The 27,966-nt window shown below is 43.6% G+C and overlaps 2 protein-coding genes across 2 annotated transcripts in view; both read left to right on the forward strand.

The window, feature by feature from the left end:
• LOC135496730 (11-beta-hydroxysteroid dehydrogenase 1-like) overlaps positions 1-27,966 on the forward strand; it is a 206,655-nt gene that overhangs the window by 93,168 nt on the left and 85,521 nt on the right. The window lies entirely within an intron of this gene.
• LOC135496534 (uncharacterized protein F54H12.2-like) lies at positions 1,327-2,634 on the forward strand. Its single transcript, XM_064785894.1, has one exon. It carries the CDS (start codon positions 1,327-1,329, stop codon positions 2,632-2,634), a length of 1,308 nt encoding a protein of 435 aa, XP_064641964.1.

Genomic DNA, 27,966 nt, shown 5'->3' on the forward strand with positions numbered 1-27,966 from the left:
CCGTCGTTTCCTACTGAAAATAATCATCATCCTCTGCAAAGGAATACCTTTTCCAATTGAAATAACATGGCAGCTTTTACGAATGACCACTTCTATGTTTCATTACCCTGCAATAGTTCGTTAAAGTATTTCCCTGATAATACAATTGGACACTACACTACAAAGCTGAGCACTGCTATACGATTAGATTCAACTGAAAATTGGGAAGTAGGATTAGCCGAGTTTCAATATCCACACACGTGGAGTAATATCAACCTTTCCAACAACAATTTTCGTATTTACATCCCTTCCAGTGACGATCCTGACCCCAAGACTGGAAAAATACCCATGACATGGAAAACATTAACAGTTCCAATCAAATACTATAATGACATCAACAAATTGGTAATGGAAATGAATCTCAAAATTCAAAGTGCACTCACTAGCGTTCAACAAGATACACATTTTTTTCTCAACTATGACAGGGTTGCAAAAAAAGTTAGTTTTGTACTCCCAGAAGGTAGACTGATACTATTACCATCACCACTGTCTCATATGTTAGGGTTTCATCAAGACAATATTGCCCTTAACGAGAACACAACCGCTCCCTATCAAGCAGATATACTCAGACATTTTCATGATATGTACGTGTATAGCGATGTATTACAATATCAACTGGTGGGAGATGTATTGACACCTTTACTCAGAACTGTATGTGCTGAAGGTAAAGAGGATGAGAGTATTCGCAAGTCATATAAAAATATTCATTATTTCTCTGTCAGCAAGTCTACATTTGAGACAATCGAAATAGATATAAGGAGTGACACAGGTGACTCCATACCATTTGAGAAAGGCAGAGTTGATGTTCTACTTCACTTCAGGCGCAAACAAAAAATATGAGAAAGGTTTATATTTGTGACCCTCATTGTTATGATGCACATTACACCCAAAAAGGTAGTGGTGGATTCCCTGTGTTTATGGGTGCCCCTGTACAGCGAGGACATGGCATAGGGGGTTTATTCTCAGGTCTGGCAAAAATGGCCATACCAATGCTTAAATCAGCTGCCAAATCGGCAGGAAAATCTCTCCTTCAGTCAGGTGCACAGTTTGCCGGAGATCTGCTAAAGGGTCGAAACCTAAAACAGGCTGCAAAACAGAGAGCAATTGAAGCTGGGAAGAATATAGGTCGAAATGTACTTTCCTCGGTTCAGGAAATGTCTCAGGGTAATACAAAGGCTTCTAATAAAAAGAGGAAAGCAAAGACTTCTGCATCCAGTCTGAGACAGGCGAAGCGACGGAGAAGATCAACAAAATCGTCGGCAGACATATTTGAATAAGACTGTCAAAATGATCAGTGTTGGATCCTGTGAGTGCACAAAATCCGAACTGGAACTATTTTCCCTCCCACCAACGCTGACTAGCATTGAAAAAGCGCAGCATGTTGAATATCTACCTTTGGGGTCATTAGATGATGATACGCCAATAGAATTTTTCATCTCTAATCGTGGTGATGAGTACATCGATTTGGCTAAAACGTACCTTTATCTGGAGGTGAAAGTCACCAAAAGCGATGGCACTAACTTGGATGAAAATGAAAAGGTTGGACCAGTCAACTATTTTTTTCATTCCTTATTTAGTCAGATTGACCTGTCATTAAATGGTCAATTAGTCACGTCCTCTAACAACACTTACCCATACAGAGCCTACATAGAAACCTTATTATCGTACGGTCTAGAGGCAAAGAGGAGTCAGCTACAATCGGCACTTTGGTTTGCCGATGACCCTGGCAAATTTGAGAAAAACGACCCAGCCGGAGCAGACACTAATGGCGGTTTCAAAACAAGAGCAAAATTTATAGCGAAAAGCAGACAGTTAGACATGTTTGGAAGGTTACACCTTGATTTATGTCATCAGAGTCGTTACTTGCTGAATGGTGTAGATTTGAAATTAAGATTGAATCGTACAAAGAATAATTTCAACCTCATGTCTGATGTAGGCACTGAAGTGACAAAAATAAAGAAAGCTGTTCTTCTTGTTCAACAAGTCAAGCCTAACCCTGCTGTATTAACCGCCCATGCAAAAGCTCTTAATACCAGTAATGCTAAGTACCCCATTAGAAGAGTTGAGGTGAAAACATTCTCAGTTAATGCGGGCACGCAAACTGTGACTCGAGATAACGTATATTTAGGTCAAGTACCAAGGCGAGTAATTGTTTTCATGACAGATAATGCTGCATTGGTGGGTGCAAAGAATAAAAATCCATTCAATCTTAAACACAATAATCTTAATTTCATAAGCGTTGAAGCAAATAGTCGCACATATCCTGCACAACCATTGACACCATCTTTTGGAACAAATAATAGATACATCAGATCATACATGACATTGTTTACAGATACTGGAAAGGTTCACGACGATATTGGCAACGATATTACAAGAGAAAGTTTCAGAAAAGGGTACAGTCTTTGGGTTTTTGACTTGTCACCAGATAAAGAGGATGGTGATCATGTTCATCTAGTAAAAGAGGGAAACCTTCGACTAGATCTGAAATTTGAGGAGGCTTTGACAGAAACTACATCCGTTTATGTCTATGCCGAATTCGATAACGTAATAGAAATTGATCGTGCAAGAAATATCATCAAGGATTTCCAATGAATACTTTAGATTTGATTAAAGTAGCAAAATTACACCCGAAATTGCGAAAATATTTCAAAGGTGTGTATGCCCTAGATCAGATACCTACATTTGTTGATAGTTATCCTTCAGCATACATAATTAATACACATCCAATGAGAAAAGAAGGTGAACACTGGTTAGCTATATGGTTCGATGGTAAGTGCAAGGCAACATTCTTTGATTCGTATGGTTTACCGCCAAGAAGTAAACTCATCGTTAAATTTTTAAAGAGAAATACTTCCTGGTGGACATACTCCAGCAAAGTTTTACAATATCCTTTCTCATTGCTTTGCGGTCAATACTGTCTGTACTTCTTGGTGAAAAAATCACTAGGTTACTCTCTAAAGAACATCTTATCCGGATTTCGAAATGATCTTGAAATTAATGATAAAAAGGTTGTAAGGTTTCTAAAGAGAACATTTGCATAATTCTGTTATCAACAACCAATCAAAGCAAAGAAATGCTTATGAAAATTATATAAAATGAATATGTCTGTTGATAGTTGGATATTAGGCACTAGGTCATGGCACAAGCTCAGTTAACTTGGAACGATAAACGCTCAGTTGAAGTGATGATGGAGGAAGAACAACATAATGATGGGAAAAAGAAACAGAAAGCTGAGGCCAGGTCTAAACAGAAGTCCGCAAGTATGGTTTTGTACTTAACACCGAAGATCATCCTCGCAATTTGGAAGGAAAAGGAGCAAATAAGGATTCAGATCGATGATGGTGAAAAAAAGATAAACATACCACCTGAAGTTTGGAGGATTCTTCATTTATCGGCAGAAGCCATAACATTGCTTCTAAGTTTTGTAGAAGGACAAGGTGGAATTGCTGAATATTATGATTCGTATTACAGGACATGTCAACAAGGACAAAACCCTGATCATAAAATCTCCTCAGAACTTAGGAATCAGTTATCGATTGCAACTAGTGTGAAATAGTTTCAAGGTCAAGGACTTATATGAATGAGGTCAATCTTTGTTCTACTGACCTCATTAACAGCAACCAATCACAATTCGTTACCCGAATGACGTCGACCAATCACAATCACTCTTTCATCAGTCACGTGCAATATATAAGGACAAAACGCCATGAGTGCTCACATTCACTTCAAAACCTGCAAGTGCAAGAGAATGGAGAACCAAACTACCAACAAAAACCACAAAAACAACGCTGAAATGGATAAAGTAACGTCCACCCAGACCAAGTCACCTGCGAAGAATGAAACAATCATGGAAACTCCGAAAGTAACCAGGCGAAGAGGGGTACGGTCTACAGTCCTCGATCTCTCAAACGCTCCTAGTGCACCAAAGAAGGCAAGGAAAGCTGCAGCGCGTACTCCGTTCAATGAGAGGGAAAAAGAAATGCTGCCACAATGCTCGAGTCGTGTAGAACAAGAGACTGAATTGCGGATCCGATCCGATGAAAGAGGTGTTACATTCTCCTATGGTACAAAATGGATCCGTCTCAGTAAAACGGGTTTCCTGAATCTGAAGAATCTCGTGGATACCATCGATAAAAGGATCGTCGAAAGTCATGAGGAACGTTGGACTCTGGAGGACCACATATTTGTTCAAACGAGGTTCTTTAACAATAAAATGAATGTTGACATTCGCCGTTTTTTCATCAGCAATGACAACGATCCTGAGAAAGATTCCGAAAAATCGCAAGCAACTCTTTTCAGGCCGACTAAATGTGGTGTGTTCCTGAGCGTCCCTCAATGGAGGGAAATGTCGAGCAAGTTTAAAGAACACACATGTGAGGATTCATTGAAAATAACTCCACTCGGTCGACTCACTATTCAGGTACTAGGGCTGTACCTTTCAAAGATCGGTCAAGGTTTCGTGGATCTTGAGTGTGATGGATGCCTGAATGATTGGCCTAGTCAAACAGATCATGTTTGCTGCATGCAGGAAGACTTTGCTGAATGTCAGAAACAGATTCGAAGGAATCATCTAGACAACCTGAAAAAGAGCACCAGTATTCTTTATTTCACCCTTCGCCTGGCAGAAACCGCACTGGGGTTGGGCATTGAAATAAACCGCACGCCAAGATATCTGTTGAATAGAGCTTTTAACGATTGGACTGATGAACTTATCGCTGAAATTAAGTCGATTGAAAAGGCTGACGATGACGATGATGGTATTGTTGCTGATGAGGAGGAGGAGGAAGGAGAAGAAGACAAAGAGAATGCCATTGTTGCATCGGGAGGATTTAAAACGGACCACATTCAGTAAGACTATATATGGATATGTGCGTATGAAACATTCAAAAAGGTGTACAGTACTGTTTTTTCAACATAAAGGATTGCAGAGTGAAATTTGTTAGCACTTCATACAGACTTGCATGGGATTACTTAGACTATCATGTAAATATTTACCTGTGGACAATGCCTACACAATGCATTTGGAAGACTATTTAGCTCTTGATCATATATTGACTAGTATCGGAATATTATTAATATCACTTTTGTGCATGATAGGAAAAGAGAAGCAAGTTGGAATATACTTTTCCTCTTTTTGGTTTGTATAATATGTTTAAAATATGCATGCTGTGCTATGGTTATTTGTTTTTACTAATGCCATTTTTATTATTTTATATCATGTACAATGCTTTAACAAAAAATAAAAAACAGTAGCATGGGCTACTTGGGGAAGAATTGTGAACGATTGAACTAGTTGCAACACTGATCTTCAAACTCTACTTTGATGATGTGACCATGACCTCTACATACCCTATTTTGGATATTTTAACGTTACTCCAATATGGGCCATGGTCATAACCCACTTTGGATATTTCACTATATCCAAAGTAGGTTACTAGGCCATGACCCACTCTGGAGATTTTACACCATATCCAAACTAGGTCACTAGGTCAGGTCAACTTTCAAACTTCTCATACACAAAGTAGGTCAGTAGGTCAGTAGGTCACTAGGTCAAAAGTTCATAATTTTCCCCAAGTAGCCCATATACTACTAATATCATGCCAGTGAAAAGGAAGGGTAATGATGGTTGAGGGTTGCAGTTAGGGTACCATCAAAGGAGTACCTCTTCCTCGCTCTGGGTTAAACGTGTCAAAGGACTGCACCATCATGAAGATTTGGGGGTTCCACTCGAACGCCCCAGGGTAAGCAGCTCAGAAGGACTTATTGAGAGGCCAATAGGGGGTTTGAGGGGCCTTCCCCCCAATGCACTGGCTAAAACATGTCAGAAGGACGGGGGTTGGGGGGGGGGGGGGGCTCTCCATGGCGACAGTTGCGCGAGTTCAATAGAGCTTGCACTTTACATTAGAATCTGCCAGAGTCCCAGACTACGATAGTCTGGACACCTTTCGGGGGGGGGGACATTTTCCATTTCTTTGCCGGCTATTATGACGATGGAGTTGAAGTTCTGCTAATGCGATACACGGAGAAAACTGTCTATCAAAACAAAAAATTGGCGGAAGGAACTATAGCAGGGTCCCAACCAGGGGGTTTGGGGGGTTTCCCCCCAACCTAAAGGCGCTGCGCGCTTACTAGGGCACTGCACTGATAATATTATAAGGATGAGTCATGGATTGATTTGGTTGATACGAATAGTAGGCTACGGTTTCTTTATTGATGCAGAAAAGCACAGTATAGAGTACTCGTGCGTTGATTTGTCTCAGATGTCTACGAACTTTCGTCAAAATATGTGTATAAACAAAATTTCTTGCTCGTTGAAATTGCATTAAAGTGCGTTGGGTACGACATCAGCGCCTCTAGTGTCAAGATTGTTCCCTCACATATACGGCCCCTGACGTTACAACCGAACTGCTCATGTCCCACGCGCATATCCGTTTTCGAGTTCTACTTCCGTTCTGTGTTTGACTTCCGTTGTGAGTTAATTTCGTGTAGCCTTGACTTCCGTTGTGAGTTAATTTCGTGCGTGCGTGCTCAAATTGTGTTTCGTTGTGAGTTAATTTCGTGTAGCATTGACTTCCGTTGTGAGTTAATTTCGTGCGTGCATGCTCTTATTTTGTTTCGTTGTGAGTTAATTTCGTGCGTGCGTGCTCAAATTGTGTTTCGTTGTGAGTTAATTTCGTGTAGCATTGACTTCCGTTGTGAGTTAATTTCGTTCGTGCATGCTCTTATTTTGTTTCGTTGTGAGTTAATTTCGTGCGTGCGTGCTCAAATTGTGTTTCGTTGTGAGTTAATTTCGTGTAGCATTGACTTCCGTTGTGAGTTAATTTCGTTCGTGCATGCTCTTATTTTGTTTCGTTGTGAGTTAATTTCGTGCGTGCATGCTCTTTTTTTGTTTCGTGTTCTACTTTATGTATTTGTTTGCCGTAGATTACTTGTGTGTGCCCTAATTTTGTTTCAGTGGGCTAGGATATATTTTACGTGCGGATTTTGTTTACTTTTGCTACTTTGTGTAATTTTTTTTCGATAAAAATATTTCGATTGTATGAAAATATTTTTCGACCTATGTTATTTTATTTTCAGCATCTCTTTTTAATTTTGTGGCTAAATATTTGTTCTGGCACTTAGGAGCCACCGTAGTTTACGATATGAAGAAATTGTCAAAAAGGTGGTGTTTTCCAAGAAAATCCACAAAAAGGGGTCTTTTGGGCTGAAATTGGTGAAATAGCTCGGAAAAGTGGTTTAAAATTTCAGTTAATTTCCCTAGATAGGGGTCAATCTAAACTTTGGGAACGAGTATAGCCCCCCCCCCCCCCGCCCCTAAATTCTGGGAGTGGAGGGACCGGCTTCAGCAGACATGTTAGGAAGGCTTAAAGGACCAACTTGCTCGCCGTAAAACGTGACACTTCTATATATGTCTAAGAAATTTCAATGATGAATATTGGCCATAAAATGGTTTTTGAGCAGGTTAAACAATCTAAATTCCTCTCCAAAATTTAGTTTTATAGTCCTATTGGTCTTAGTTTTATAGTCGGGTCTTAGTGTTATAGTCCTATGGGTCTTAGTTTTATAGATGGGTCTAAGTTCTTCAGTCCTATGGGTCTTAGTTTTCTAGTTCGGTCTTAGTTTTTCTAGTCCTATGGGTCTTAGTTTTCTAGTTGGGTCCTAGTTTGCTAGTCCCATGGGTCTTAGTTTACTAGTTGGGTCTTAGTTTTATAGAGTCATAGGTCTGAGGTCTTGGGTTTATAGACACCCTCCGAGTTCTCATTACGGTCCAACTTCCAAGGGCCGGTAAAATCTGTGTGTGCCATGACTATACTGATGGCCGCGAGTGCGACTTTCATGCGAGTTGCGAGTTGCGAGTTACATTTGCGAGTTGCGAGTTACATCTGCGAGTTGCGAGTTGGATTTACCACAATTTGCTAATTTCAGCAGGCAACTAAGTTAGACATTCCTAGACCCAATCAATGACACTGGTAATGAACGACTGGTAATCAATGGCCAAAAAATGTTGAACTAGCCCAACTTGCAGAAAAGAAAACCCCCATGGTTATTCTTTTCTGCGAGTTGCCTGGCTGAAATTGCCAAATCATGGTAAATTCTGTTGAATTTGGTCATGTTTGGCCACACTGGTAGGATGCCTCATATCAGAGATGCCCTCTCTCATTTCAAGTGTCATTTATTGGGTCTAGAAATGCCTAACTAGCCCAACTCGCAGAAAAGAAAACCCCCAGGGTAATTCTTTTCTGCGAGTTGCCAGTTGAAATTGGCAATTTATGGTAAATTCTCTTGAATTTGGCTATGTTTGGCCACACTGATAGGCTGCCTCATATCAGAGATGCTTTCTGTTATTTCCAGTGTCATTTATTGGGTCTAGAAATGTTGCGCTAGTTTAACTCGCAGAAAAGAAAACCCCGGGGTAATTCTTTTCTGCGAGTTGCCTGCTGAAATTGGCAATTTATGGTAAATTCTCTTGAATTTGGCAGTGTTTGGCCACACTGGTAGGATGCCTCATATAAGAGATGCCCTCATTCATTCCCAGTACCATTCAATGGGCAAAACATGTTGAAATAGCCCAACTCGCAGAAAAGAAAATCCACAGGGGTAATTCTTTTCTGCGAGTTGTCTGCTGAAATTAGCCAACCATGGTAAATTTCAATTTCTAGACCCGATAAATGACATTGGAAATGAAAGAGGACATCTCTGCTATGAGGCTGCCTATCAGTGTGGCCATACATGACTAAATACAAGGGCATTTGGCCATGCTTTGCTAATTTCAGCTGGCAACTTGCAGAAAAGAATTACCCCAGGGTGTTTTCTTTTCTGCGAGTTGGACTAGTTAGCCATTCCTAGACCCGATAAATGACATTGGAAATGAAAGAGGACATCTCTACTATGAGGCTGCCTATCAGTGTGGCCATACATGACTAAATACAAGGGCATTTGGCCATGCTTTGCCAATTTCAGCTGGCAACTCGCAGAAAAGAATTACCCCAGGGTGTTTTCTTTTCTGCGAGTTGGGCTAGTTAGCCATTTCTAGACCCGATAAATGACATTGGAAATGAGAGGGGGCATCTCTGATATGAGGCATCCTACCAGTGTGGCCATACATGACTAAATACAAGGGCATTTGGCCATGCTTTGCCAATTTCAGCTGGCAACTCGCAGAAAAGAATTACCCCAGGGTGTTTTCTTTTCTGCGAGTTGGGCTAGTTAGCCATTTCTAGACCCGATAAATGACATTGGAAATGAGAGGGGGCATCTCTGACATGAGGCATCCTACCAGTGTGGCCATACATGACTAAATACAAGGGCATTTGGCCATGCTTTGCCAATTTCAGCTGGCAACTCGCAGAAAAAATTTACCCGGGGGTTTTCTTTTGCGATTTGGGCTAGTTTGACATTTTTAGACCCATTTAATGACACTGGAATTGAAAGAAGGCATCTGGCATTTTTAACTCGCAAATCCAACTCGCAACTCGCAAATGTAACTCACAACTCGCAAATCCAACTCGCAACTCGCAAATGTAACTCACAACTCGCAAATCCAACTCGCAACTCGCAACTCGCAGAAAAGAAACCCTCGATGGCCGCGGCCCTGGAGTTTGGGACCATCTCAGAAGTGAATCAGACACGTGTAGGGTCTACGTGTATGTTGAGATCCCAAACCATTGAGGGTGGAGCAACTATCGTCAAAACGATCCCGAGCCGGAGGCGAGTTTTGACGGAATTTTAGCGACACCTTAGAGAAACTGCGTTTCGCTGAAATTACATCAAGTTTTCGTTTTGCTGTGATTCAAACAATGTTTTAGATCTAATAAACTTGAACTAATTAGTGTTTGAATTGTTCCATCGGCCATTGCAATTGAGATTGCGTCATCATTGTGATCTTGATACGTAATTTTAAGTTTTATTGCGCCAGTGAAATTCGACTTAATGAGCAAAAACAAAATTCTTGGAACTTGTTCTTAAGTGCAGGGTCAGTTGGCTTCAAAAAGAAGATGTTTCGGGTATGGCCAGATTGTTGTTAAGTAATTTTGGATTTTAGCATCGTCTTTTAAAACTTCCGGCTGGCCCGTCAGTTCCTACATGCCCCAACTTCAACTCGCATAAAGATTCTGGTATATATGTATATCAATATAAAGATATAAAAATATAAAAATATAAAAATATACCTTTTTTTAACTCAACACTGACTCGGCCTTGGATGTCTCGAACACCTATACTTCTGAAACAATGTTTCAAAATGACCGAATTAAAGAAGGAAGGAAGAATCGTCTGGTGGACTTTCGACGGAATCGCTTATTTCATTTTGATACAATTTGCGGTCGTGTGCGTATGAAAAACGTTATTTATTTAATAACGCACAACGCGCTTAAACCATGATAACCTACAATGTATCAAGACGGTTCGTTGAATAATCGATTTTGAAATAAAGAGGTGATGCGTTATATTGTTTCTTTGCGATTGTTTCCAAAAGTTTGAGTTTTTATTTCTAAAACACGCTGATTAGAGTGAATCACTTTACGGTGTATAATGCACTATGTGTCCGATGTGCAACGTTTTGACGGCAGCGGTTATGGTAGGTAACCATGCTTTTAAATGAATATTATATGAATTTATATGAATAGACACCACTAAGGTGCATCTGTCATTCACCCAATGCTGAAATACCGAAAAAATAAACTATGGTCGTTTTTATGAATTGACGGACTGATTACAGATACGTCATAACACTGATCATAATCCCCCCTGAAAAATAACTCCGACTTCATCACTGACCAATACCCGTATTTCAATGAAAAAATCCTGTTTTACAATTTTCCGATTCGCCGAAGTGCCCAGAATCATTAGCACCCGCAATGTGTAGGCCCATTGCTCAAAAGTCTAGTTTGGTGATGAGGAAATTATGCTTTCTCTTCCATCAATGCCTTGGTGAGCTCGCCATAACACCTGACTCTTATCATCATGAATCTCATCTCCTTAAAGATTTTTCAGAATCTCAAAAACTACATCTTTTTTTCAGTTTACCGATAAACCTTTGCGGGATGCATTTAATACACAGCTGTTATATGTGTTGGCCGACAAACCATTAAAAAACCTTTATTTCTTATCTAAGAGTCTATGTGGGGACCTCCCAAACAAGAAAAACCTGCGATATGACTTAGACGGCGGGGGAAAAAATCTCAAAGCGTTTTTCAGGGACTTATTTCAGGGACAGGCCAGACATATAAAAAATGCATCATCAGATTGTTAGAACTTCAAACGCATAATGCGATTTCTTCTAAAATGACCCAGGCGGACTGAGCGCACTTCTGACACCGACTCGATGTTTGATGTTTTTGCCAAGGTCGAGATGAACGAAGTTTGAGCTGTTGCCACGGCACGTGTTACAGCTTTAAAAAGATTTACCATTGTCTGAAATACGCTAAGAATGATATATCTGTCATCGTTACCTTAATTAAAGGCAATGTTTTGGCAGATTTATGGCCAACAGAGCGAAATTCAACCCGATATCTTTTTGATGAAATGACCCACCCAATAGACAATAGTGACGCGTTGCCGTTAAAATAAACAAGAGATAACGAAATGTGCCAGGCAGACACTTCCTGATGCTTTATTACGTGTTTTGGTCCATTGTCCAAAGACGTGAACCCAAAAACTGCATTCGGATTCGATCGGATCTCATCGGGTTTTTGGTCGAGCGTCTATTATTAAAAACGCCCCTATTATCTCTGCCAGTATTGGCTTCTATTGCACGTGTATTGCCTGTATAAGGTACACAAATGTACGCGGAAAGAATGCTCGAACAAAACACCGTAAATGTGGCGATTTACTAAAGATCTTCGAGTCGGCGGTAATGTTACTCTGTTTAATATAACCAAAGTGAATATTCATTTCCATTTCGAACCGATTAAAACTGTTGGCCAAAACTCACCTCGCTTCAAATCATCGTTTGCACTAACAACCTGAGAACACACTATAGGCGCTATCAAAAAAGTGCGCATAAAACACCTCAAAATCACTGGGGGAATTTTTTCTGACAAAGCCTTGAAATGTAATATGAGCATCTTTTTTGAATTTTTGGAATAAATAACCAACAAAAAGTCTTGTAGTTTCGTGGATGTGGTATTTCACCGCATTCAGATTGCAAATGGCAGGGACAGAACGTCGTCAATATAAATAGTTCCGGTTATGCCCAAGGAGGCTGGTTTTGGCCGTCGGAAGGAGGGAGGCGGATCACGACCCCCATCTGGATCCGTCCCCGTTCTAATAGGTATTTTTCAAAATATTTTAAAGCCTCATCCCATCGCAAGGAGAAAGTGTTAAATAGTCTTACCCATGCTACATCATAACACAAGCTGAAATTACATGTATGCCTAAGCTTTTCTTGACTAATTGTTCAAAATTACTGCGGTATGAGAGACTAGACAGCTCAAGACACATCAATCACTCAAATCAAATGGCGTGTGGGGTCCACAATATGGGTATTTAAAGAGAGATGCACGTGCGGAGCTCATTCTTTATTTTGTCAAGGACAAGAGATATACATGATGATGATTGCCACTATCGTATTCATGTTTATTCTGCATGCCTCCGACACCACGAGTTCGAACATGAAGGACGCCACTGTGGAAACACCAGGAACGCTTAGCTTAACACTCCAGAAAATTTGGAAATCGATGAAATGGCTTAAAGTAAGGGTAAAGGATATCTGCAGGATCCTTAAAGAGATGCACTATCATGATGTGACCGGCAAGTACCTTTTCCTCAATATCCTCTTGGAATTTTCCCGCATTTTACATTTTTAGCTCCACATTTCCTTTGCCTTTGCAACATGGATGATATTATGCTCTCTTGTAATTATCACCAGGATGAGTATAATAATTATGTATACTTTGCATGTACTTGAATCGGCCTTGAAAGAAATTTTGCAGTCCTATCGCTGGCACCCTACAAGGGCATGTAAGCTACAAATCAAGGGACCACATTGCCTTGAGGATTCCCTTTGGCTTTACAGCATGAAATTATACTCTCTTGTAATTATCACTAGGAGGGGTAGTTGTAAAACAAGAAACACAGAAACGAAACAGAAACACAGAAACACAGAAACACAGAAACGAAACGCAGAAACCAGTCTTGTGGCGAATTCTGGTCTGCAGACTCCATCTTGTTGCCATGGTTGTGCCCGCGAACGCGGGTGTAACTAAAACTGGTATTCAGTCGGAATGGGAGGAGGAATGCTCATTTCCCAATACCCCTTTTAGCCTCATCAACGTGTGCGCAGATTTTGATCGTGCCCCTGACCATGCCGATCCACCATCTGTAGGGCATGAGGACTTTATGATCGATATGAGCCGCCAGTAAGTCGGCATGACCAATGACCAGAACACGACCATAGGCCTGCTAGGAATGTACAATAGAACATGACTCTCTATTCGAAGGACTATTTTCTATTTACACTGACCTCCCCAATACACTGCATGTATGTACTACACGACGTAAATAGAAAGTAGTCCTTCGAATAGCGAGTCCTGTTCTTTTGTACATTCCATGGCCTGTGCACGACACTAGGCTGAACTTCCCTACTGCAACCTCATTAACATAAACAGATATTTAAAGGGGCTATTTAAAGGCAGCAGCTGGGCAGGCAAGATTGAGTTACTCCAAGTCCAAGTCTAGTGCCCGCCCGCCCCCCCCCCCCCACTTTACTCTATTCTAGTCGCCAAAATTGGTCTCTCACGTCTCACATAACGTCGAAATGATTCACCCATGTACTGGTACCGTACCTTGCATTTAGTGCTGCATCAGACGGGATTTGTAGGATGATCCTGGTACTTCATGTAAATTGAACACTACAAGGCAAGATGTTGCACTGCACCTTCATTTAAAATAACATGCTGTAGGAATCGAATCGAACCTACCAAAGTACTACACCACCACCTCAAAAGACTTCACCCATATCGTGCCGCCCCCTCCCCCCCCCCCCCCCAAGTTGCTCCATGTATCCCCTCAACAACTCTATTGCATTCCGGCTGGCCGCAACCCACCAACCTAAGATTTTACTTTTAAACGACAATAACAACGGATTGGGCAAGGAAAGTATCGGCGTGCCGCTTGATTCCAACTTTTATGAAAACCCGTTTGATTTTCGTTTCTGCGTTTCGTTTCTGCGTTTCTGTGTTTCTGTTTCGTTTCTGTGTTTCTTGTTTTACAACTACCCCACTAGGAGTAACCTAGAAGTATACTTGGAGCAGCCTTGAAAGAATGCTGCAGCCAACTTGCACCCTACATTATGAGGGCCTTTCTTAGCTACAAATCAAAGGGCCTAATTAAGATGTTCAAACTGGTATATACACCGATCGTATTTACATACTTACAAACAAACGGCAACTCAGTACCCATGTACTTGCCTAATAGGCATTTTTAAAGTTCAATTACAAATTTCAAATTTTTGATGACCAACGTAGGCCTTTGGAAGGATTTTCATTCAACGGTAACCCCACTTTATACTTTCATATGACGTTTTTGTCATGTCCTTCATTCAAACTAAAGCGGTCCTTCGACTGATTCAGTTTAAGGTGCACCTGAACATACTAACAAATTGTGTTTAAACGCGGGGTGAGGTTTGTGGTTGTGCCGTAATTACATGTAGGGCAGGAAAAGGAAATTACTTGCTCCTCGTTAAGGCTTTTCGTTAAAATGATAATCCACGATGGAGGTTATTCTGAAAAAGATCCTCTGAAACACCACTATAGCAAGGGGTGCATGATTTTGGCCAAAAAAGCTGGAGCTGCTGCAGTACACGTCGGGACAACTTCAAACAATCGATCATCAGGATTTAATCCTTTGTAGCCAGGTAGCAGAGGATGTTTTCTTACTGAAGCAATTGGTTCTTTCATACATGTATGGCTTTTTATTTCCAGAACCGCCAAAACCTGTCAATGGCCGCATAGAGCTCCAGCGGCCTCGGATGGGATACATAGCGGACAGATACTGCACGATCATATTTCAGAAGAAGCGGATCGAGGGCACGATAAAAAAGTGGGAGAATGGTAGGTGTGAGTATAGAATTGTTTCTTTAATATCCATGCCCGCCGGCTGTACTTGCCGTCGGTTTGCGTCTGTCCGAAACTCCTCTCTTGAACTTCAAGGAAGGGAGTTGTTTCGTCGGACAGACACGCAACGACGATAATCGGCATGTTCGTCTAAAGTATCTAAATTTATAATGAACCGCAGTTCAGAATGTAAATGCACTATTGTGCCTGCGGTGCCTTGTTTTGAATTAAGCAGCAAGGCACCCATAACCGCTGCGGGTTGGTGCAAAATATGGAAGCGGACTAAAAGCATTAAAAACCACGTTATTAATTTGAGATGTTTTAGATAGAAACAATGATTGATACCTCACTGCCGGTATCGATTGTTTCACGAAAACCGCTTGGGTATAGGGAGCTAAAAATAGATTCCAGGATTTCGATTTAAACAAGTTGAAAAAAGGTCCTTTTTTCACGAAACAGTTGTCCGAAATGTTTTAAGGAATTGAACCCGAGGCGGAGGACCTTGGTTGAGTTACCAAGACACTCGAGGGTGGAGCTAAAATACAGTCCAAACCCGAGCCAGGCGAGGGTTTGGACGAAATTTTAGCTCCATCCGAGAGTGTCTTGGTAACTCAACCAAAGTCCGAAGCCGAGGGTTCAATTTCTATTCTAAAATACCTCAAACTTAAAAAGATAGGCCACGAAAATAACTTGAATATGTGCGAATTCGGCAAATTCCATCCATCGCCGGCCCGGAGCGCCGGTAGCGCCGTTGTTTACATTATGTTACGGCAACGTTACAGAAAATGAGACTTGTACATTTTGTACAGCGCGCATAGGAAGTCCGCATCGGCTCGCTCAAGTGATGCTAAAATCCGCGCAAATGGGCTATTTGGAGCGTTTTTCTCGGCAAATATGTGTAGTGCTCATTAAAAAACTTAGGGTGGTTGATGCTTCCTTGGCTGATTTGTGTTTGTACCAGTGTTTTGAGAGCCTCAAACTTCTGAAGTGAGATGAAATTCAATTGACGTGACGTATGCATGGTTTCCACATTTTAGTGCAACCCGAGGGAACTTTGGTAGAGCATCTTGGTTGCGTGTCCCAAACACTCCACTCTCAGAACGAGGCTTATGCATTTTGACTTGACGGTACCAAGGTATTTTAGAATTTACCTTCACGCTGGTACAGTGGGAAAGACCAGTTATCTCTTCGCAGATCACAGCGACCACGATGACGAACCGCAAAGGAGTAGGCCTAACTCTAAAGTTGTCCTACTTTTTTAGTACTCTTTTAATCCCTTCTCTCCCATAGCGTTTAATGATTCAGTTGAAAATCTTATGATCTGCTCTTTTTTCAGCGAGTCGGCTGCGATACCTGTGGCTACCGAAGGAACACGGGAACATAACGGCATGCGCCGGGAAGTTCAAGCACAAGCGCACACTACCTGTAGCAAAATGGCCGGCCTTTGATTTGACGAGAGGCTGTCTTGTTTTTAAAAACAGAACAACAAAGTACCCTTTTGTAGGACATTGCCCATAGCAATGTCTACAGAAGGGAACGATTTATTTCGCCAAATTGCAATTTCACATCGGGTCTCCTCAAATCAGAGGTCGGTACCAGTCATGCCTGTAGATTGTAACCTTACGAAAGACTTTTTTCTCTCGTTGCTATGAAAGATGCGTTTACCATGAAGGATGGATAAAGCTAGTGATAACTTACTCTATAGTAAACAGCTTATGTATGAATATATAAATTGGCAAATTGGTCAATGAATTGAACAATTACTGCAATGGCCTTGACAACTTCTGAATGTAAGAAAACCTTGCCTCAATCCTTGCATTACCGGAGGTAAGATTTTTACATTTGAAGTTGTCAAGGCTTTTGTGCGGTTATTGTACATTTTGTGTCATTCAAACTTACCTATGGAACACTTTTGCATGTTACTCCATTTGGGCTCAAACACAAGAGTATCCCTTTAATTTTCTAAAGGGAGAACTGAGTTAACAGCTCGGCCGCCAGGCGGCGCCCTGACCGATCCCGCGAGATCGCGCCGATCTCATGCCGCCATATTCAGTCTTTACTCTTGTGCTTCTACGAAGCACATCGTTTTTTCAAAGCTGCCGTGAATTCGATTTAAAACCAAATTCAACCAGCCAAGTCTAGACGATTTTTGGGTTCATTCACCTACGGAGTAGACCGCCAAACTAATCTTGGCATTAGTATTGTCCAGTCTATTTAATTATAGACATTTTCTTAGCTAGCTTAGTCGACCCGGCTCCATTATTTTGATCTTGGTAGGGTAGAGTTAAGTAGGCTATTCTCCGCTCTATTGTAATGAACAAGACTCAGATCCATTGCAATAGTGTTTAATTCAAGTAGGCATGTTTTCCTTTCCATTAATTATTGCGTCCTTTCTGGCCTACTTGGGGTTCCCAGTGTTTTTATTGTCATTGGTACCATTTTTTATATGGCGTACCCCTCCGACGGCATCCTTTGTCTCACCACAAAGGAATGCGTCTGGTGGCGGGAAACGGGCCGCGAAGACGCCTAAACCCTCTTCCGGTTCCGTTTCCGGGCATATAACCCGGAGGTCTAGCAAACCTCCCGCCACCACCCCTTCCGTCAGCCGAGTTCCGGTTCCGGCCGCGGCTGCGAAGGATGCGGGATCTGACATTATTAATGTCTGTGGTCCCAAGGGAGACTTACATCCAATAAGTCTCCAAGGGTTTAATATACCCCGGACCTCAGGGAACCTTCCGGTTCCCCTGTCGTCCGCTCCCCCGAGTACAAGCCCTTTGTACCCGCGGGAGCACCCTGCTTTCGGTCCGCCGATTGCAGTTCCGGTTACTGACGCGGGTTCCCGTTTTTCAGTAACCGAAGACTCTACTGGGGGTTTTTCTCAGTCTTTACTGCGAAATAACCCCAGTCCTCACGGACACAGTAGAGTAGGGCCGGACCTTATAACGCCACCTCCGAAACGCCATGCGTCTTCGGTAACAGCGTTTCCGCCCTCCGTACCTCCTTCTAAAAGGGCTTCCGGTAGCTCCATACCGGCGAAGGAGTTACGGGCATTTCCGGTTTCGGACTTCGTCCTACCGGAAATGCAGGCACCTTCCTACGTTGGCCAACCTCTTGGGTGGAACCAACCGGAAGTGCCACCCCCTCCTCGTAGCAGAGGCGTCGTTCCCATGGAACGAGCTACGCAGAGAGGACATCTGAACTCTGGTTCAGAATATGGGCATCTTCCGCTTCCGGAAGACCCATTCGCCCGCACATACGGCTTCCAGGGTTCGCTTATGCGCTCACCCTCGCCTCAACCGCCCGTCGTTGAGAGAAGCCGCACGTCGGGTCCGGAACCCGAGTCGGGACAGCAACTGTCCCAGCTCATCCAGATGGTAGCAGGTCTTTCTGATAGACTCAGCCATCTGGAGCAGGGTTCCGGTTCCTCTGGTGCGCCTGGTCCCATCGGATACCCACCATCCGACTCCTCTATTTTAGAGGAATTTTCTGAGAACGAGAGTTCTCAGCCAGGCTACCGCTCCCCCAATCAGGAGGAGCTTTCACCAGAGAAGGCCAGTATCCTGTCGGATATGAGGACACTCAGATCCTTGATCAGAGCGTACCTCCCGCAGGATCTGTGCCCTACCCCGCCGGAACTGCCAGCCTTGTCAACACCGACCTTTTCACTCTGGGGACAGGAAGTGGATCCCAATCCACAGGTTTCTCAAGGCTCCACTCGGGCACTTGAATTCCTTCCTCCCTCCCCGTCGGTGGTAGCAGTCTCTGAACTTTTGGAGCGTACAATCAGAGACTCACAAGGCGCCCACCAACGTACTTCCATCCCTGTCCTTCCGGCAGTCGGACCGGAAGCTTGGTGTAAACCGGGGAAGTTGTTCACGGCACAACTTCCTCCCGTTAGGCAGTACCGCGCTGACTATTATCGAGTCAGCTCGGCCGGCTGTCCAGCTGCAGCATCGACTTCCATATTAAAGGACGATGTACAGCTGGACCAACTCATGCCTAGGGTGACCTCCTCCTCGGCTTACCGAGACCTTAGAGCACAAGAGGGTCTAGCCAAAAACACGTTAGCGGTGCTCTCCTACGCAGAGCACACTAACCTGGCCCTAGCCAGATCCCTAAAAGATAATGAGTCACTATCTGATGACACAAAATCGCTTGTGACATCCTTGTCACATTCGATTAGGCACGCTATTGCGCTGTCCGCCAAGACCGCAGCAAATAGCGTCCTACTCCGTAGAGACGCCGCACTGGGCTCTCTCAATGTCATCAGATCCCTCCAGCTGGAAGGGGCCTTAAGAACCGCTCCTATGGACGGTTCTTTCCTGTTCGCAGATTCTGTACAAGAGGCGGCTCAAGCACAGAAAGATTGGGACAAATTATATGCCCCCACTGCGACACAGAGGGCCAAGACCTCTCTACCTAACGCTAGAAAGATAGAGAGGCCCCAGCAGGCATCGGGTTCAATCCCGTACGCCAGGCAGGTCCTGCCTAGGCCTACCCCGCCTAGTCAGCCTGCTCCTGCTGGATCCTTCCGACGGGAAGCGGACGGTCGCCGGACTGGAAAGAGGAAAAATACTTCCTCTAACCAGGGTGGATCCGGTCCGACTAAGCACTCCTTTCGCCCAAGGGGTGCTGGCCGGAAGAGGTGACTCCCCCCTCCTTTCTCCTCCCGGACGCAAAAAGGAGCCGACTCCGGTAGTCGGGGGCCGTCTGCAAAAATTTGCAGACATTTGGGACGATTGGTGCCCAAAGGGGTCCCCAGTCCCAAACATGTTGAGGTACGGAGTGAAACTAGATTTCAACCGTACCCCCCCCGACTACCATATATCCAACCCCAGTTCAGCCACCGAAAGACCCAGTCAAGGCCTCTGCCCTCCAAGCAGAGGTCGCGACATTACTGGAGAAGCAAGCTATCCAGGTCCTTCAAGATCCATGCTCCCCGGCTTTTACAGCCACGTTTTCTTGGTTCCCAAGAAAGCAGGGACATGGAGGCTGATCATAGACCTTTCCAGGTTATACAACTTCTTGAATGTTCCTCATTTCAGGATGGAAACCACCAGGTCTATAGCAACGGCGATACAGCCCACCGATTGGGCGGTATCGATGGATTTAATGGATGCGTACTTACATGTACCGATCCATCCAGACTATCAACACTTCCTTCGATTCCATTACGAAGGAAAGACGTATCAATTCAGGGCCCTGCCGTTCGGTCTGGCATCGGCACCCCTAATTTTTACGATGATAGTCACAGCCTTCGTCGCTCCCTTTCACGTGATGGGGTTCAAGCTCCATCACTACCTAGACGATTGGCTACTCCGTTGCAAATCGCGGGAACTACTACTGCAACAACTTCAGGTTCTAAAGCAAAAAGTAGTTTCCGCAGGTTGGATTATCAACGAAACAAAGTCAGAATTCATACCATCCCAAGACTTCGTTTACGTTGGAGTTCGGTTCCTTACGGCCATAGGGAAAATGCTGCCCCCCCTAGACAGGATAAAGAAAAATTCTTCATCTCGTCGCAGAATTCAGAGGAAGGACTCAAGCTCCCGCAAGGCGATGCTTGAGCCTTTTGGGACTTCTGAATTCGGCAGCAGACCAAATCCCCCTTGGCCGTCTATATATGCGTCCCATCCAGATGTTTCTAATGTCTCTATGGAAACCCCACAGGGACCCATTAGACAAGTTGGTATTGATACCTCAATACCTACTCAAGAACGTCTGGAACTTCTGGGAGTCGGAGACTCGTCTCCAAAGCGGTGTAGATCTTGCTCCACCGCCCCCAGAAGTGTCCCTGTTCACAGATGCTTCCCTACTAGGGTGGGGAGCACATCTGAACAACGGGGACATGTCCATAAGAGGTCTATGGACAAGGGAGGAGACCATTCTTCCAATAAATATATTGGAAATGAAGGCTGTCCTTCTTGCCGTGAGGGCTCTTTCCCTTCGCCTGAAGAATCGGAGAGTAACCCTGTTCTCCGACAATTCTACAGTAGTAGCATATGTCAGGAGACAGGGAGGCACAAAGTCCGGCATTCTTTGCCAGCTAACTTGGGAGCTTTACCATCTTTGTGCCGACCTTGGAGTATCGATATGTGCCAGACACATACCGGGCAATCGCAACATCCTTGCCGACGCCCTGTCCCGTCAGAACAAGCTAGTTCAGACAGAGTGGACACTCCATCAGGAGATTGTAGACGACCTTTGTCGCCTTTGGCAATCTCCGAAGGTAGATCTGTTCGCCACCAGGCTGAACAATCGCCTTCCCATCTATTACTCTCCACTTCCGGACGAAGAGGCCCTGGAAGTCGACAGCCTTACAGCCTCTTGGGTCGGGCTGAACGCATATGCGTTTCCACCCCTCCCTCTCATCCAACCAGTCCTGAACAAGATCTTGACCAGCCATCCGGTGAGAATAACTCTCATCGCACCTTGCTGGCCAAATCAGGCCTGGTTCCCAGCCTTGCTGGAGCTCCTGATAGATCACCCCAGGAGTCTTCCTACTTGGAAGCACCTCCTGTGGCACCCCCTGGGGAGATGCTACCACCAGAACCCTGGATTTTTCAAGTTTCACGCCTGGAACTTATCCAGTTGCATCTCCACCAATGAGGCTTTTCGGACATCGCTGTCAAGCGCATGTCCGCACCTCAAAGGGGGTCTACCCTTGATGTGTATCAAGGAAAGTGGTCTACCTTCACTTCCTGGTGCAGGGAGAACGGAGTTAATCCGATCTCTCCCTCTATATACAGATTAGTTGATTTCCTTATTGAATTATTCACGGAAAGACAACTATCTGTCACGGCTATAAAAGGGTACAAGTCCGCCATCGCTTCTACCCTCCGTGTTTTAAGCACCTGGGATCTTCGTTGGGAGGACCAAATAACCCCTCTTTTCAGAGGAATGTTATTAGAGCGTCCTAGACCGGTTCACAACACCCCTAAATGGGACCTTTCTGTTGTCCTTAAGGTGCTCATGAGGCATCCTTTTGAACCCATGTCTATTTCATCCATGAAATATCTGACACTCAACACGGTCTTTCTAGTAGCCTTGGCTACCGCCCAACGGAGATCAGAGCTCCATGCACTTTCTTTTAAGAAGCTGGCTTTTAGAGAGGGAGGGGAGGTTATCCTGGCTTTTATACCAGGATTTCTGGCGAAGAACCAGGGACCGGCCGCCTCTCGGCCCCCGGTTACTATTCCCTCTCTGTCAGGAACGATCTCTTATGATCTTCCTGACAGAACTTTATGTCCCGTCAGGGCCCTAAAGTTCTACATAAATAGGACAAAACCTCCCGGTATCCGCCAGGGGAGAGAGCGTTTGTTTTTGTCCTATAAGGAGGGAAATAAACGAGAGATAGCGGCCGCCACTATTTCAAGGTGGATTGTGGAGACTATTCGTCTTTCCTACAACACCTTGAAGACTTCCTCTGATCTTCGTGCGCTAGCTAACATCTCAGCGCACGAAGTTAGAGCACTAGCCACCTCCTGGGCTAACTACCGAGGAGTTGCTCTTCAAGAAGTCGTTTCCGCTGCATGTTGGAGTAATCACTCCACATTCTCTCGTTTCTACCTACGAGACGTTTCTTCCCTCGTAGATGGCATGCACACAATCGGCCCGATTGTGTCTGCGGGGCATGTTGTTTGATCCTGGCTAGATCAAAAAAGGGGGGGAAGCCCGATTGAAGAGTCAAACGCGCATCTTGCGCCATTTTTGATATGCCCTATCTTCAACATCCAGGCAACCCCTAGTAGACTAGAAAGGACGCAATTTCTTATTGTTGTTTAGCAATAACTCATTCTACACCCTTCAACATGCCTTACTTGCTCTAAGCTCTGTTGCCGGAAAGAAGATGGTTTTATTACGCAATTCTAGCGCTTTCCGGAGAATGGGTCTATTACTCTCTATAATATGATTGTAATACCGAGATCAAAATACCGGTCCTCCGGTTCTCCCCATTTCTTTCCCATGGCGGTCCTCCTTAGCTAATATGCCGGTGGTGCCTCCTGGATGGAACAACAGCTCAGCCTTAGGTAAGTCCTCGTTTCCCACCTCCAATAGGTTGCTGGGATTCGATGCAAAAGTGTTCCATAGGTAAGTTTGAATGACACAAAATGCCCATTTCCTTACAAGAAATGGCCATTTTGTTAGTTCATACTTACCTATGGAACACGGCCCTCCCGCCGTCCCCACAAACGGGACATACTCTTTATTAACGCTCAAGAGTAAAGACTAAATATGGCGGCATGAGATCGGCGCGATCTCGCGGGATCGGTCGGGGCGCCGCCTGGCGGCCGAGCTGTTAACTCAGTTCTCCCTTTAGAAAATTAAAGGGATACTCTTGTGTTTGAGCCCAAATGGAGTAACATGCAAAAGTGTTCCATAGGTAAGTATGAACTAACAAAATGGCCATTTCTTGTAAGGAAATGGGCATTTTATTTGCCGATTTCGAACGACAACGTTATTAAAATCAAAAGATCTCTGGTGTAAACCCTTAACGGCCATTAAACTCGTGTAAATGTAACGGTTACTCTGTGAATATAATGTTGTTCAAATTTGTAAATAAAAAAGACTCGTTGTTTTGTAAACATTTTATTTATCTATTTTATTTATCTAACATTAGTTGAGAATCAAAGCTGTTCCCCTCGACGCTTAATCGACCTGCACTGGTCATGTTGGATACTTCTGCTCAAGTGGACCTGAATGCCCCCCTCCCCCCCCTTCTCCCTCTGATAAAAGCAACCAAGGTTTCTATGAGGAGTAAATAGTCTATCCGTTTCTCCCAAATGCCGAACCGAATGTTTTGTGACTGGTACCTTATAGATTTCACCAGCAATAGATTTGATCAGTATATCAGAGCACTATAGTATTGCACTGGTCGCACTCATTTTCATAGTAACACACATACATGTGAACATACGCATGTACACTGATGATAAAACGTTTCATTGGGAAACTAAAAACTCTTAGATATTTTCATAAATATTCGATTTTAACAAAGATTTTATTTTTGTTTACGATAGGATGAGTGAAGATGATCTGTTTGATTTGGAATACTTCCTCAGTGAAGTTGGGAAGGTAGCCTATATCGAAAATGTCATTTTCTGTTAAAAGTTGCTTGAAGTGTTTATTGTAGAATTCTGTACCGTCATCAAACTTGATCTTTTCTGGTTTGGCTTCTCTGAAAAGCAGTTTAAATGCATCTCTGATTTCTTCTCCTCTCTTACTGGTAGAGCCCAAGAGTAACGACTGAATAGATCTATGACCGTTAAAATGAATCTGAATCCTTTATTCTTACTCTCAAATTGCTGCATGTCAACCAGGTCAGCTTGCCACTGTTGATTGATGTATGATACCATTGTCTTTCTGAAGGTGGAGTTCTTAATGGCTGATTTGTGTACTTGGTGAGTTGGTAGTGTGAGTTGGTAGTGTGTCTTGGAATTCTTTCACTTATTTGTACTCGTACGTTTCTCATCTACCTTGACTTGTTCCCTCATTTTACTCAAAGAACTGTAAGCCACAGGACTCTCGGGGTTGTAGTACAAATCCCTTAGATACTGTTCTTTGGTATCATCTTTTACATTCATTTAAATGGGTGAAGTATTTATTTACGAGCCATATAACATGCTAATTTCTGGAGTCGCCAATTGTGGTAAGACACATTTTGCTCTTGACCTCTTAGAAAAGGAGTATCGTAACAAGTTCCAGAGCATAGTCATTTTCTGTCCAACATATTTCAACAATAAGACATATGACAGAAAATGGATTTACCAAGACAACCACGTCTACATAATTAATCCTGAAGCAGTGGCCAGTGATTTGGACATTGTCCTTAGATTTGCTACTCTAACCTTCAAAGGAACAGACAACATTATTCCTAATTGGTGACTGTTCTAATTTGAGAGACACAAAAAAAAGGTGTCCGAGTTATGTAATCTTGCCTTTTCCGGTAGGCACTACAATCTGACTGTTCGGTTTATATATTGGTTCAGAAGTACAGTTCAGTCGTTAAGGACTTCAGAGAGAACATCAGACTCTTAAAGTCCTGTTTTAACAAGGATGAATCAGCCATGAAATTCCTAAGGCCAAAAGACAGTATTACATAGAAGAACTTGAAAGTGAAAAGGGGATCAAAATTAATCATCAGGCTGAAACATCCATTCGGGTTTACTCTATCTCCTTTTAATTAACTTCTCTTCATCTTTCTAACAAAAAGGTAAAAGACCCTGTGTACACTGGCAACATTTCAGGGAACAACAGGACACAACACAAGTGGACACAACCAGACACAAAAAATAGGCCTGTGTACACTAGCTAGATAACAAGTTTGGATACATGTTTGGATACTTGTTGCTAGATGTGTCCAGAAAATGAGCGGGAAAGCATATTTCCTGAAGAAAAATTGCTCCTACAAAGAGGAAAAAACTTGTTGTGGCAGCAGCGGTAATTTTTACAGTGATTTTGGAGAGAAGGAGGGCACAGAGGATGAAAGAAAAGAGACTGTGGACAAGGCCATGGATAACATTGAGAGAAAGACATGGGGCCTACCATTGTCTGCTGAAAGAGCTGAGGATGGGGGACAAACCCTCCAACAAAAAGTGAAAGAAGGATCGGCGCTCTTGGGAGGTGTCACATCGTTCTTGGAAGAATTTCTTTGTCCCTCTTGTTCTTGTGTCCTTTGCATTTAGGCCCCTAGGCATGATGGGGAGATGTCGATGGTGTTGTTGGTAATTCTAAAGAGGGCTATTAAAGATGCTTGCTTTCTTCTTTGTTCTAGGGAGTTCCAACTTGGGTCCTAATAGGAAGCTGGTTTATTGTGCCGGGTGTTCTTTGGCGATAGGTTTTGGTTACAAAATGGGCTGCACTTCACTGGATCTTTACGACTGTCGCAATGTATTTTTTCGAGTATAAGCTTCAAAGAGACCCCACGCAGGCTAGCTGACGAACAAGGGGTGGTCAGGCTCCGTTGAATTTTGAATTGGCCTCATGATGCTTGCCAGGGGTTTATTCGGAAAAAGCTCCCCAATAAGCTCAATTCAAAGCAAGTTTTAAGCAAAACTATAGCATGCCGAGAGATGTGTCAACAATGGGGAGACAAAGTCGGTGACTACAAGGAAGACTGGAGTGATCTGAATAAAGACTGTTAAACTTCATGTACAAAAGCCCTTTATGTCCCAACCATTAAGTAGATCATTCACTTGTATTCACATACTGGTTGTCTCAACAGACAATGTCCGTGCACCTCTCATTAAGATACAATATTGCACTGAATTTTGAAAGTTTACTGCAAATGTAGGGGAGAAAGGGGCGTGTCCGCCTATGGGGCGTGTCCGCCTCCCCGTCTTTTCTCAGATATGGTAATCGTGCTCCGGAAAACAACGGTAGTCCCACCTCACGTGACCCATTAGGCGTGTCCTTCAACCTTTTGCGTCGTGGTAACCACGATCTCGGAACTTAAAAAGTCATTAGTTCGTTTTGACCCCACGTAAGTAAAAAAATTGGCCTACATATATCATGTGTTTTCGGTGCTGATCCCTTAGAATATCAATTTAGGTATATTATTACTAGATACTGTATGTATGAAGCTACGTAAATACTGTGATCACAGTGCAGAAAACCTCACGTGCTTCTGGTGGCATGCGTGTTTTTGGCCAGAGGTCAAATGGGGCGAGTTCGCCGCTTGAGAACGGGGCGTGTTCGCCGAGGGGACGGACACGCCCCGTGAACGGCGGACTCGCCCCGTCAGTGCATATAGTGGTCTAAAGTGTCTTCGATCAGCCATGCCTTGGGCTCATTGCAATATATAATGATATAAAGTAAGAAGCATTTATAAGGTAGGCCTAAATGGTTGATATTCTGTAAGTTTTTTACAATATTCTGATACATTTTTGTTTTATAATTTCAGCATGGTGCGGAATTACATCAGAAAGACCAAGAAGGGGAAAGTCCCACTACAAACCATGCAACTAGCAGCAGATCACTATCTGAACACCGAAGATGGCACCAAAGTAACGGCGGATGTGTTCGGCATACCACGGTCAACGCTGAGGGACTTTTTAAACAGGATGAGACATCTAGATGAAAAGGGGGCAGAAACAAAGGCCACCGTTGGATATTCTTGTCCAGGAATGATCTTCACACCAGCTCAAGAAGAGGAACTGTCGAAGTACCTTAAACGGGCAGCTGACATATACTATGGCCTGTCCCCCAAGGAGGTTCGCCAGCTTGCTTATCAATGTGCGAAGAAATACGAAATAAAGATGCCAATGTCCTGGCCTGAAAAAGAAATGGCAGGGGCAGATTGGTTTACATCGTTTCTCAAAAGGAACCAAACTTTGTCACTGCGCACACCGGAGGCCACCAGTCTGGGTAGGGCTACTGCTTTCAACAAGGCCAACGTCGCCCTTTTCTTTGCGAAGTTGACAAAGGTTATGGACAAATACAAATTCGCGGCGAAGGACATCTGGAACAGCGACGAGACGGGTGCGACAACCGTACTGAAGCCACCTAAGGTGGTGGCGACAAAGGGAATGAAACAACTTGGTTCCGCTACTTCTGCAGAAAGAGGGACTCTGGTAACTGTGTGCGCAGCAATCGCATCAAGTGGGTCAAGCATCCCTCCGTTCTTTATTTTCCCAAGAACCCACTTTAAAAGTCACTTTCTGAGAGGAGCACCGTCTGGTTCTTTTGGGGCAGCTCATAAAAGTGGTTGGATGACTGATATAAACTTTCTGAAATTTCTGGTACACTTTGTCGCGAACGTTAGGCCTACAAAAGCAAGTCCTGTACTGCTGCTCCTGGACAATCACGACTCGCACCTTTCAATAGATGTTATTGATTATGCGAAAAACAACGGAATCGTCATGCTGTCTTT

Source organism: Lineus longissimus, chromosome 12, assembly GCF_910592395.1.
Source record: "Lineus longissimus chromosome 12, tnLinLong1.2, whole genome shotgun sequence".
NCBI classification, from domain to species: domain Eukaryota; kingdom Metazoa; phylum Nemertea; class Pilidiophora; order Heteronemertea; family Lineidae; genus Lineus; species Lineus longissimus.